At 37.1% G+C, this 13,206-nt stretch overlaps 1 protein-coding gene across 1 annotated transcript in view; it reads right to left on the bottom strand.

The window, feature by feature from the left end:
- Positions 1–492: 492 nt before the first annotated feature.
- QSOX2 (quiescin Q6 sulfhydryl oxidase 2) overlaps positions 493–13,206 on the bottom strand; it is a 19,421-nt gene continuing 6,707 nt past the window's right edge. Inside the window, exons 8-12 of the mRNA XM_010073974.1 lie at positions 11,662–11,791; positions 9,287–9,409; positions 7,989–8,139; positions 3,579–3,767; positions 493–1,043 (exon numbers count right to left, since the gene is read on the bottom strand). Coding sequence (XP_010072276.1) covers positions 493–1,043; positions 3,579–3,767; positions 7,989–8,139; positions 9,287–9,409; positions 11,662–11,791 — 1,144 coding nt within the window. The remainder of the gene's footprint in view (positions 1,044–3,578; positions 3,768–7,988; positions 8,140–9,286; positions 9,410–11,661; positions 11,792–13,206) is intronic.

Below are 13,206 nucleotides of genomic sequence, written 5' to 3' on the forward strand. Positions count from 1 at the left end.
CTTGCTTTCTGAAAAAAAAAAAAAAAAATCAGAATTCTTGCTTCTCCAAATGAAGCAGACAAGGTAACAGCATAACTGTTCAGTACTCTGGTAGGTAAAGTCAGCTCTGGCTAAAATAAAAACACTCTGACTCGAAGTACACACAACAATATCCAATTTCCTTCTAAAACGAGGCACAGTTGATTGCATAATGTAATGTTTACCCTGAAAATGAGTAAAGGATGTAGGTGGTAAGTCATGGAAAAATCTTAACTGAAAAACGCAATGCTTACTTCAGAGGACGTTTTATGATAGCACCGTGTGCTTCAGTTAAAGATTAGGGTTCTTACAGCGAGCTCCGTGTATTAAGCTAGAACACCTGTGAAATGACCTGGGAAGAAAGGGGTTTTAAACAAGGAATACTGTATATAAAATCCCTGATCATAAATATTAAAGCTGTAGCTGGTACTGAACAGCCACATACAATGAAAACTTTGTTTCCGATTTAAACTTCTATACAGATGAACGGTAATGCTTCACTTTCCACCGTTTAGATCTCATGCGGAAAAAAAAGTACATTATCATCAAAAATAAGGATGATGCTACATACAGTATGACACACAGACTCATGTCTATGTTTGAAAATCCAATCCCCAAGAAAGACACAGCCTGCTTCGTCTCTTTAAGGTTAGCTGCCTCAACTGCGCTTTTACCGCTACCTTTGACAGGTCCATGGTTTGCTATAAGCTTATCTAACACCTTAGATTTTGAATCTAGTATGTTTTCTTTATCCTGGAGCTTATTTTCTCTGTTTCCACTTGGGTTCTTCAGTAGGCTTTTGTCTTTCACATCCCTGGTATCTCCCTGTTCAGTGTCACTGAGGTCAGTCTGGCTTTCAGTATATTTATATTCAATATTTTCACTGTTATAGTGATACTTCATGAACTGTAGAACTTGGGCTTCATTCCAGCTGTGTAATCCTTTGATTTCTTCATGACATGCAGGACAAATGTCTGGAGTCGGCCACTGAACTTTGGGAAATTTTGGATCTTCAGTCAAATCACCTAATTGGGAAGAGAAAAAAAAAAATCAGACGTGAATACACTAGGAAAGCTGAACCATCAGATACTTCACTGGAAAGCACAGAGAGCATTTTCCACTTCTAAATAGTGAGGCTGGCAAAAAAAGCCCACAGCACGATTATATTTGTATTAAACTGAAGACAATCATGAACAAATTCATAAGTTTCCTTATGGATGCATCAAATTGGTTCTGAAGTATTGCTTCCTCTTTCAAAACACAAACACTAAATCATAATTAGTTTCCTTTGCTCTCGGTAAAAGCCGTAGCATTCACATTCCAATACCAGCAGATACTACGCTGGCTATGTTTTCAGAAGGCATGAGAACAGCACCATCTGGGCCTTGCAGGGGTTAACTTGAATTATGGTTCAAAACAAACTGCTCTTTTGCTCTCAGTACTCTAATCCTGAAGCTCGGTTTGCAGCAAGCGTTTCAAGGCCAAAGGCTCGCAGATATTTTCATGTTTCTATATTATGAACCATTCCAACCCAAGCTTGCATTATAACTATAGAAAACAATTTTCAGTACTTTAAAAACCATTATCATACTTAAGATGTATTTTTCAGCTTCCCTTTAGCATTTAAAAATATAACGCTGTCTTGAGCTAGATCCAAATTTAACATTTCAGTTGCACATAGCTCTGGCCACCTTTCTGTCTTGATGGCAAAGAGATGAACACTGCAGCTAGTGTGGCACTTTGTTAAAAAAAAAAGTGGATGGAGATAATTTTTAGAACAAAAATCTCTACCTGGTAAAAAAGCTGATTTATTTAGCTGATTGTACCCTAGCGCTTAAAATATTTCAGAAATAAATATAGATTCTTATTTTATTACTATTTTTATCCTTTTTAAAGGCTGGAAACTTTCCTGTGATTTTGAGCAAAATATTGTTTAGAGATTCAAAGGATGTTTAAAAATAAGCCTCCTCGATATTTACGAGTAAGAGAGTTTGTGTTTCAGATATCTTTAATAAAGATCACTCAGTAATTGACTTGTTTCAGCAGATAAAGTAGAAACAAAACGTCTTATGGTAAGATTACAAATAGAAAACTTCCTGTACCTCATCGTTTCCTGCCAGAGAGAAGAATGCCATAAATTCTGTGCGTTCTAAAGCAACAGGAAAGAATTAAATAAGGCAGAGCCATATACAACAGTCTCATGACCCACACTTGAAGGCTGTGCCAAGGTTTTTTCGTTGACCAGTCCAACATCATTTCTCATGGAAAGCTATAGATATTACCAGAAACAGAGATGCAGCTTTTAAGGATTAAAATAAGTCACTATCTCAAAGAGGAATTTGAGCAAACTGAAAAAGCATAATTTAACATTATTATTTATTCCAGTACGTTTATACTTCTTACTAAAAGGGTATTTTAGCTGGCTGTTGCATCCTCTAAATCAATATCCATGTGAATTTTCCAATAACTTAATGTTCTAAATAAGTATATTGCTCCACTACTTAGCAACTTCGAGTCAAGAGGACTACCCTTCTCTGCGTTCAACCTGGCAATAGTGACAAACATCAGGGGATGTTTTTAGTCAGTACCTCATTGTGTACTTTTTATCACCTTGGAGAAAGGAGACAAACTGTTTTTACTCACAACAGTATTTAATACTTCATAGATCTTGGGAATTCAGCATAACCACAATATCAACGCAATACAGCATATTTAAATTGTAACTAACGCTACATCACACAGATCCATAACAGCAGACAGGGATTAAGTGCAAAGAGAAACCAATTTTCTTTAGTGCTTTAGTTACTTGATATCCCCATAACAGAACGGACAAAATACAACCAGAATTTTAACAGTACTTTTAGTCTGACTGAAAACATAGCAATCTAGCAGGAGAACAGATTTTCTTCATACAGTAATTTTATTTTATTCAGTTGCTGGTCTGCTAATAGTTCAGGCTCTTTCATCCTGAGAAAGTCTCCTGTTCAATTATCATCATTTTCTACACAGCATCTCTCAAGAACAAAACAAGAGATGTTTTTAACATCTATTTAAACTGTTACAGAAAGAAATTTAATTATTTTTTATCCATCGATAAGTAGCTGAACTGTATTTCTCCTTTTTGAAAAGGCTTTGACTGGTACTCCAGAAAGACCCTCTCATCAAGCAACAGGTGAAATCTCAGAAGAAACAGTCTCTTTGAGAATGATGAAGTTTTTTCATTCTATACCGTGAGAGATAACTATGTTATTGGAGGATAGCGTATCTCAGGCGTGTATTTCTCACTCATGCAAAGGTCAGCGTGCTGGTCTTCAGAGTTACAGTTGAGTGGGATGCTCTAGGTTTTGCTCTATACACAAGAACCCTTTCTTATATGTGGGGTTAGTCTACTGAAGTCAGTATTTAATAAAGGAATGTCAAGCTGGAACAAGAGCTACTGTTGTTTTAAACTCACCTTACAGAGCCTAATTTGCACATCTCCTTGTTCAAATATAAACCACGCTGCACAAAACACCTTCACACCCAGCTACCTTTGGGAGTTTTCCTAAGCTCCCCCATACCTGCGAGCCTGTTATTCACCACGTTGTGTTTCTCCCAGAGCCAGAGAACAGCCTTGTCCAAGGTTTTAATGGAATCCATGGACTCTTTAGCCATTTCTTCAAAATGCTGAGCACAAGCCTTGCATCCAAAAAAGTGGTGAATGTACCTCCGCATGACCTGAAGGACTATTTGGGGATTGTCTTCAAGACCTACGAAAACAGACGATAGAGACATTTAGCACCAGCTAGACAAACATAGCTTCAACACATGCACTTCAACATAGATAAAAGTGAACTGTGGGAAAAGGAAAGGAAACGTTACTACCTGCTTGTTCCATGCAAATTTACGCCTCCACTTCAGATATAAGAAACTAGCCACTTTGATAATTTATAATAAATAGCATGAGTGCCATCACAAGAACCCATACCTCAGTAAGTCACAAAGATATTAGAGGGATTAAAAGCTTCACAGAGTTCTTTGAAGAAATACCCCTCCCCAACCAAATACACATTGAATATTGTCACAAAGTAGTCGAGGTGAGATATTTATTTATTCATTGCCAAATAATTTGGTTTGTAATGTGGAGTTTACAGTGACCTCAAACAGCACATTTCAAAAGATGCAGTTTGGAAAGGCTGTCTGGGATATCAGACACAACTACAAGGGAATGATTTCAAACGCACTAAGGTCCAAAAAAATTATAAGTGAGCGACAGCGTTATTAAAAACGCAAAGTAGCTATTTATACCAATACATCCTAACACATTTTGCCTACACAACTGTGCTACAAGTTCCTCTGAACACCACATTAAAATAAGAGTTAAAGGTCAAATGTTCTTTACAGGGAAATTTCTCCTTTCGAAGAATATCCTACAATTTGAGGGGTGAACAAACTTAGCGAAATGAAAATCAGACATTAAGATTTTTTTTCAGAATCCCATGATGAGAGTACACTCTGAAACTGTTAAAACATGCAAAGTCCACGCTGCCTGTATTTCACACAATTCTTGTGGAAGCACAGACTTTCTCCAATATCCTGCCCAATAACTAAAATAATATTTATGTTATGCATTCACTGCTACATTTAGGCTCAGGCACTAAGTCATGGTGACCTCACTACTGAAAAGCCAGGAGTCAAAAACCCTCCGCTAAGCATTTCACGAGGTGCCTGCGGTATCCGTGTGTTCCTCGGTAACTCCGAGGTATTACAGCGTACCAGAATCTCCTTACGGTTATTAATGCCGCAGTGGTTTTGGCAGGCACTGAATGCATACACCAAATAGCTACTTAGCAACATTTCAACTTGCAAGAGTAACTCAGGAATTTCTCCTAAAATAAATACAAATGCATTATTCATTCTGTAACATTCACGCTTTTGCACTAAAGATAATGCAAAAAAATCATTATTTTATTCAGAAGTAAGCTAAGGTCTTTACAGATTGAAAACTTTGCCCTGGGCCCCTACTGTGACAGCAGGCAGTCCCTACGTCTGTAAGTGGCTTGAAAACCTCACGTAAGTCATTAAAATCCTAATGGTTTCATCTCTGTCTCACGGATTTTCTGATTCATGCTTAATTGACCCAGTAAATTATGACAAAATGTACTTACAAGTGTTCTATATGTTACCACAAACACACACTTGTCAAACAAAACACACTTTATGATGCAGATTGATCAAATTACCGACTCCTGCAGCTGAACACCTCGACCACGAGTAATTTACAACGCAGGTTTTGTAGGTTCTGTAGTAAAGGGTGACGGTGGTTTGCTCACTGTCCTGTTCTGGCAGTGAATAACAAACAGTTTGGTTGCACATACGCCCTCTGCACCCACATTGTTTCTTGGAAAAAAAAAATTCTCAACAAAACCTATCCATAACTATGAGAGTACTTATCTGTTACTTATATAAGAAATGCATGAAAATTGTCATAAACACCTTCATTTAGAACAACATTATATTCTTAAACATGGCAGCAAAAAAAAAGTCTTTAAAGCTAAAAAGAAATCGTAAAAAGCAAACAACCTCTACTCAGACATTCAATATCTGTGATTGAACAGGCATGTATAAATAAAAGCTATGAGATTAGAGCAGATTAAATTACAGTATTAAAAGAAGGGCTGAAAAATTATTTTGGAAAGTTGAAATGAATTTCAGGCAAAATAGTTTTACCATGTATACTAAAATATGCATTCAGAAAAAACCACAACAAACACAACAGAAATAACTACTAGCAAACAACCTCTTTAGGGACGAAGAGAGATTCACACACAAATCTAATTGTATCTTTCTCCTGGGTAATGCTATGCTCTTGAAAATTCATTTTATGGGGAGGTCTTTCAAATTTCAGCAACAGATTAAAACAACACAGATTTAAAAAAAAAAAACAACAAACCAACAAACAAACCACAAGCTTCTCTTATTCACACCAATAGAGCCTATTACCTAAAACCATTTTTCTTACAATTAAGCATGCTCAGGGCTGGCTTTCTACAACGATTTTATACACCCTCTGATGCGAGCAGTTCTGTTCAGAGTTCCTTTGGATTCCCTTATTTGAACCTACAGTGGGATCAGCATTACACCATTCGACACTAAAACATGCCCAATATAAACCAATAAAACCATTATATCAGGAAAGCCATAGCAAGTTCACGCTGACTGCCTGACTCTGCAAGGAGAGGAAACTATTAAGACAAACACAGCTGCTTTAAAAAGAAAACAAACAATTGCAAAATGGCTCATTTTGTTTGTTTTTCTTTTATCAGCCCAGAGATGAATCTTCTATTAACATCTGCCATGTATCATCGTGTAATCCTCCTTTTCTCTTTCCTCCCAAACTACTGCAATTCAGGGTAACCCTAATCTTTAAAGTGGACAAGAACCATAAAACCCTACCTGTGGTGGGAAGGATTAGGGAGTACATCATGCTTTTTAGTAGATGGGATTTAAACAAGCAATAAGGAGAGGAAAACCTCCCAAGACATAATCCGACAGTCTCAGACTGACCCAATTCTTTCACCATAAGAAGTGATCATCACATATCTGTCCCGATTTAAATCGATGGTTAAGTGTGCCAAAGAGTTTTCAGGTTTGACAATGTATTTTTAACTTTAGACTGACTCAGGCTCACGCTTGAAAGATCAGAGCAATTTAAGATGCAATTTTGTATCGTTAAATATTCAGAACATTTTTACATTTAATTAGAACACTTTCGGCAATTGGGACAAAAGGGGAAATTTAACTTCTGCATGATGCTGTTCAGCAGCTAATATATCATCCAGCACAAAACAACGCCAAACTCACAGGCAGAGCACAGCGCTAAATTAAAGGGATTTAACCTACTGTCCCAGGAATACGAAGAAAACAAGATAAACAGAGAAACAAGAATCAACGACAGGATGATTACCTACCCCCCCCCACCCCCCAAAAAAATCCCTATTCTGCAGGAGACTCAATATTAAGAATTGAGAGATTTTTGCCCTGATTGCAAGTAATGCTGGACAAATGTATGTATCCATAATTTGAAAAAAATCAATTTTTTTTTTAACATAAAATCACCAATGGACAAATTGCAAATTTCTAAGTTTTATGATCTAGTAACAGTCCATCTAGCATTCTTGTACTGCTTGGAAAAGACAGTAAAAAAGGCTTTAAATAAAAACTGAATAGAACTATAACCAAACAAAGCACTGTCCTGACAAGAATAAAAACATATGAAGGCCAATAATTTAGCATTAGTAATTCTGTTTCCATTGTGTGAGGGAAATAGATTATATATCCAGCGTGTTTCTTAAATAGGAATCATCACCAGAATATTACCACTCTGCTCAACAAGATGCTGCAAGTCTAAAAATAAGCAATTTTACAGAGTGCTCGCAAAGTAGCATCTTTGTGCACAGATTAGTGGACAGTAAGTACATTCAGCTGAAAAAAAAACCCCAGCCATAACATTCAGTATTTAAGAAATAAAATTACAGGATTGGATAATGGTTGTACAGTTTTTATAGCTACTACACTGCACAGTTAAATCTCATTCTTCTCCAATTAAATTAACAGCGCAACCTCATGTAACCTGAACAATCTTCACCCCTTTTCAGGTAGTTCAAAATTTCTTTGTTTGAAATTCTCTCCTGTTTCTGCTTTATTGCTCACATCTTTAGGGTTGCATACTCTATTTACCACATTTCTAAGCAAGGACAAATCGACACACTCTCTTTCCAAGCCTTCCGGCTGCAGTACAGCTATGCTCTGACCTCTGCTGGCACAAACCTGAATGCTGAGCCTCAAAAGCCGCTGTGCTCCACCAATGCTTTAGCTGAATATTTACACATTAAAAAATCTGCTCTAATCCATTACTTTTTCTACTGTATAGCAGAACTGCTGCATGCATTTGTCTCGTCCTTCAAATGCCTCATAGAACTGCTGCTTACCTGTATTTATCAAAGCTTTTGGTCGCAGCGCAGCTTGCACCGTTAGGGTATGAAACAGCTTCCAAAGGGAACAGGTATAACCTCTCAGCTCTGGTCTGCTGCCCTGACATCCAACCCACTGAGCTTTCTTAGTGAGAAATATCCCAGAAATCTGAAAAAAAAAAAAAGTATTTAAGATATACACAGCTCTGGGACCTAAATACAATACTGAACATAACAGCAGTTACAGTCGATCCTATCTTGGAATTGAGGTGAACCAAGGCTAAAGGACAGTAGACAACTCTCTCTGCACTTGTTGTTCATGAATTCACACTTAAGGCAAACAAATTATAAACCTATAACAGTCCTCTTGCAATCATACTACATGATACACAATGTACAGTCACGGATGCCAAACCTGCTAAGATGCACATCGCAAATGTCTGGTTAGTCTGACACAACACACTAAGTAGCTTAACTTGTAAAGTTGGGGGTTTTTTTTAAGCACAGTAGGAGCACAACACACACACACAAGTACTGCGATAGACTGAGAGCTACAGTTCCCCTGGGCACGTTAAAAATTCCATGTTACTCTGCAAGATCTACATGACTTCAGTGGTAAATTCTTAACAGGCTAAGATGTAGAATTAATTATTATTTCTTCTTAAAACAAACCCACTACTTACTCATTATACCTAAAATCCAGTGCAAGATTTTATTTCTGAGACTTCTCTCTCTGCTTCCTAAAACACACAGGTGGTTTCCAAACGTCAGGCAGCAATTCCATTTCATGGGAAGAAAGACTCGCACTAACTTCTGTGCAAAGATGACCCTATCACAGGGCTTCGCGCTCCCAAAGTGAGATGGGATTCCCAGCCAGGCCTTTACTGTGCCAGGAAAATAAAGAGTATTTGGGGAAACTCTTCAGGAATAACGCCCATTTCAGCGGGTAAATTTCCCATCACTTAAACTCTGACCTTCAAGAGAATCCTGCTGATAGCAGGCACAGCAAGGAAAGGCAATTCAAAAATATCCGCTGGGAATATTGCATCATTTGAAGCTGACGTTAGGGAACATGTATATGTTGGCGATTGCTTGCTCATTATAAAACTGAGACAGGATTGTGTATTTCAATTCTCTCATTTAAATTCCTTCATGGGGATTTTTTTTTCTGGTAATGATTTCACTTTATTTTCATTTTAACCTTCTTATAACTCCATTATGACTGAGGGACCGTCAGTAAGTGATGTCTTAGATTTATATCGAATCTTATCCTTTACTAATGCTGTATTTTACGCTGGGAACTGGTAAGAGCTTACCCGCATTTTGTTGTTGACCAGATCTAGGATAGCATCATAAGGGATTTTGTCTAATGGAAGGCTCACCAGCCACTCTTGCAAGGTCTCTAACAACTTTACCACAGGCTGTCGGCCAGGAAAAAGCTGAGAAAAAAAAAAAAAGAAGAAAATACCCATATTTTAAAGCAAAAATCTCATCAGCAGCAAGACACTTCTATCTTTATCTAAATCTGGTTTTTCCTGTCTTTAAAATGCTTCAGATTTCCTTTTGTTATGAGCAAATTAATTACCTGTTCTGCTTTCAATGAAAAGCCCTCTCACACTTGCTTTTGCTTCCAAAATTTAACAAGTTGCACACACAAAATGTTAACCAGTAAAATGAAGCTACTCAACAGCAGATAGAAATGCTACAGAACAACTTCTGACAGACTACGCAGCATTTTGCATTATGATAATTCAGCTCAGTGTACAGCTCAGAAAGGAGCATAATACATAGATTGAACCAGAGGCTGAAAACCTTCCCACTCTTAGAAGATTAATCACAAAAATTAGTTCTTATAAAATATTTGCTCAGATTTCTGTAAGTGTAGATGATATTGGTTATCTAGAAGAGCATTCGTATGTGTAATAATGACTTCCAAAGCGTTTTGGAAACAGTGACTTCCTTAACTTGCAACTTAAAGAAGTCACAGTCTGGCAGATGAGTGCGAGGAGCTGTAAATCAGAAGTAATGCCATTATTTTACACTAGTAATGGTATTCTGCTTTAGTGATGGTTGTAATTACTATAGAATTAAGTAGAGTATCCATACTATCCTCTAAGCACCCTCCCAGAGGGAGCAGTATTTCAACAGTCAGGGAAATAACATCCCTGTACCTGCTGCATTAAATACATAAAGCAATTTAAGACAGAACATGCTATACATATGCCAGTCATCCCGCAGCTGTTACCCACCTATTGATAATATCTCCAATTCACAGACTGCTTACTCGATACCATGCAAATCTAGTGGGCAGGAATTCCCTTTTGCTAATTGTATTTCACACAAGGGACCCTGTGCACTGTTTGGGTTCAAAGACACCACTTAAACAGTCCGTAAAAAGCCAGCACACCGCTGGACTACTGACTGTGTACTCCAGTTCCATGCACTCCTGCAGCACCCCCAGAATATCAGCATTGCTATCTGAAAGATCAGAGTTGCCCAGTATCTGCAGTGCCCAGCCGGGTAACGGCCGTCTGGAGCTGAGCACTCCCCACTGACAGCCAGGGACGCAAATGACACCAGCTGGCCAGGAGCCATCAGGAAGGCCAGAGGATGTTTTAGGGATAATATGATGGAAAGATTACCACTACACTTTCTTAAAGAAATGAGGCCAGCTAGAGATTTCTGACCTCCAAGGGCTGCAGGGGGGCAAGGAACTGTCTGTCTGATTTTCAGATAAATCCAGATATTTGGAAATAGTTCACACAGGCCTTATTATTCCCTTAAACAGCTATTGATTCACTTTCTTTAAAGAAAAACAAAGTGTTAGCTGCTCACTAAGTAAATAAAAATTATTTTTGAAATACTCAGTTATATTCCATACCTCAATTATTTTAAAATAACTAAATTCAATACCTCAATTTAATTCAAAAATTTAGACAGAAGTTTCTAATATCTCTACATAGAACACCGTTTGTCAAGTATGCACTAAAGAAATCCAAAAGTTAAGACTGAAAAACAAAGGTTTTTTCAATCCCACTCAGTTGCAATAACTACTTAAATAAAAAGAGATATTGCTCATTTCAGTAGGCTGACATTATAAAGTACTTCATTTTTTTCAAGTCACATCACATTACATATATTGTCCCTTCACTCAAAACTAATATGTAAGCATTTTTGAAATACTCAGTTATATTCAATACCTCAATTATTTTAAAATAACTAATTAAATTCAATACCTCAATTAAATTCAAAATTTAGACAGAAGTTACTAATATCTCTACATAGAACACCGTTTGTCAAGTATGCACTAAAGAAATCCAAAAGTTAAGACTGAAAAACAAAGGTTTTTTCAATCCCACTCAGTTGCAATAGCTACTTATCCTGAAAATCTGACAAATGGACTCTATTGATAGCATTTGTTCAATACGCTGCAGACTACTTAAACTTTATTTAATTTCAAGCCCTCAAAGATTAAATTAAAACACATTTCAGCCCTGTAAGTATGTCAGAACAGCATACAATAACTCAAAAATAACATTTAAAGAAACCCACAAAACAATTTTTTTAAAGCTAGTGAGGGCGCATATATTTAAACGTTCTGAAAGCCGTTTTGAGAGACTTATGTCATATAATAAATTTTATGTTAGAGTCACTTTATCCTTACAAATAATCAAAGACTAGAGGTGTATACCTTGGCAGAGATGGTAACAAAATCCTTGAAGGTCTTCAGCTCAGCTCCCTCAAGTGTCTTGTGCGTGGCAAGTTCTACCCTGAGCAGGTAATGCAATCCCGACTCAAGGTCAGCCATGTACAGCTTGGATCTGAAACACACATATATAATGTTTTAAAGTGGCAGGTTTCTTTTGCTCATTTTCTCACTAGTCATGAAGGTAAAATTGATATATAGTAGGTGTCATTAAAACCTCCACATTTGCCACTCCGCAGTGATTGCAGGATATCCTACACCAGGATGGGAACACACAGCCGCTACTTCAGGTGCTCGAAACAGTGAATGTCAAGTTCAATGAGTTTCCCTGCACTCTTTCAAAAGAGTAATTTTATGTCATTTTGTTCAGAGCTTAGACAAATGAAGCATAACCACACACAAGAATTTCTTTTACATTTGACTAAACTTTCTGCCTCCCAGCCAGCTGTACCTTGTAGTGAAATTATAACCCAGCAAGGAAACAGCTCGTGTAAAGAAATTACAGCTTCTCTTCAGGACTGACCGCAAACAGAAAAATGACAGGCTATGAAAAAAGGGAAAGTTCTGTTGAACAAAAGTAGATTATACACAGAGGAGGAGTACAAACAAGACTGGAAAAGGTCAGTGTTGGAAAGGACTGGATCTAGAAATCCTCTCCCAAATGCAGCAGTTTTACTGTAGGTTCTTTGCACAGAAGTTTAACAGTCAATTTGAATCACACCAGCTCTTAAGACAGAATTAGAGACGTTGTGACAGGTACAAGTCAAACATCTGAAGCAAATAAAATATTTTAAGAGTTCCTTCTCAAACCAAATATCTTCATAACAACAAAAAAACACTTTATAAAGTACTAATGCATCATGTAAAACACATCTTTCAATGCTTTCAGAGAACATACTTTAGGCAGGATGATACAGAACCATGTAACCAAATAAACAGATGCTCACACAGTTAACAGAGTGAAAAACTTCTTTTAAGAGTTCAGCAGCACTATAATTTCTAAAACCAAGCAGAATTAAAAGAACAATCATTCAAGAAACTGCCTGGCCCCACTTCCCAAGTAACATGCAGGAAATAACATATTTAATGAAGAATAATCTATATTCTTAACAACTCAAACTACAGACTTATTCTGAATTTATCTCCTTAACTAATAACATACTCACTGAAGTTTAAATACACAGCAAAATTCTGCTTCAAGTTTCTGAAATAGAGATTTCCGTATGAATGCATGAGGTTCTCCCAAAGGATCCTCTTTAGAAGATACCTGGACTGGAGATTCATACCAACAAGATTTTGTCTTGCTGGAGAGCAGCTCGATTTAACTAAGTTGTTTTGATAACAGAATGTTTCATATAAAAGATTTTATAATAGTCATTGAAAGAAGATGACACTAATAGTGTCCATGAAAGACAAATAAGTACAAAATGAAAGCACTCAGTCCTACATCTTTTCCATCTAAAGATGCTGAGGGATTATCTCTCTGCAAAGCCTTTGCATCCTTCTCTCAAACAGACAAAGAGGGAAAGA

Source organism: Pterocles gutturalis, unplaced genomic scaffold (genome assembly GCF_000699245.1).
Source record: "Pterocles gutturalis isolate BGI_N339 unplaced genomic scaffold, ASM69924v1 scaffold1547, whole genome shotgun sequence".
In the NCBI taxonomy this organism is placed as follows: Eukaryota; Metazoa; Chordata; class Aves; order Pterocliformes; family Pteroclidae; genus Pterocles; species Pterocles gutturalis.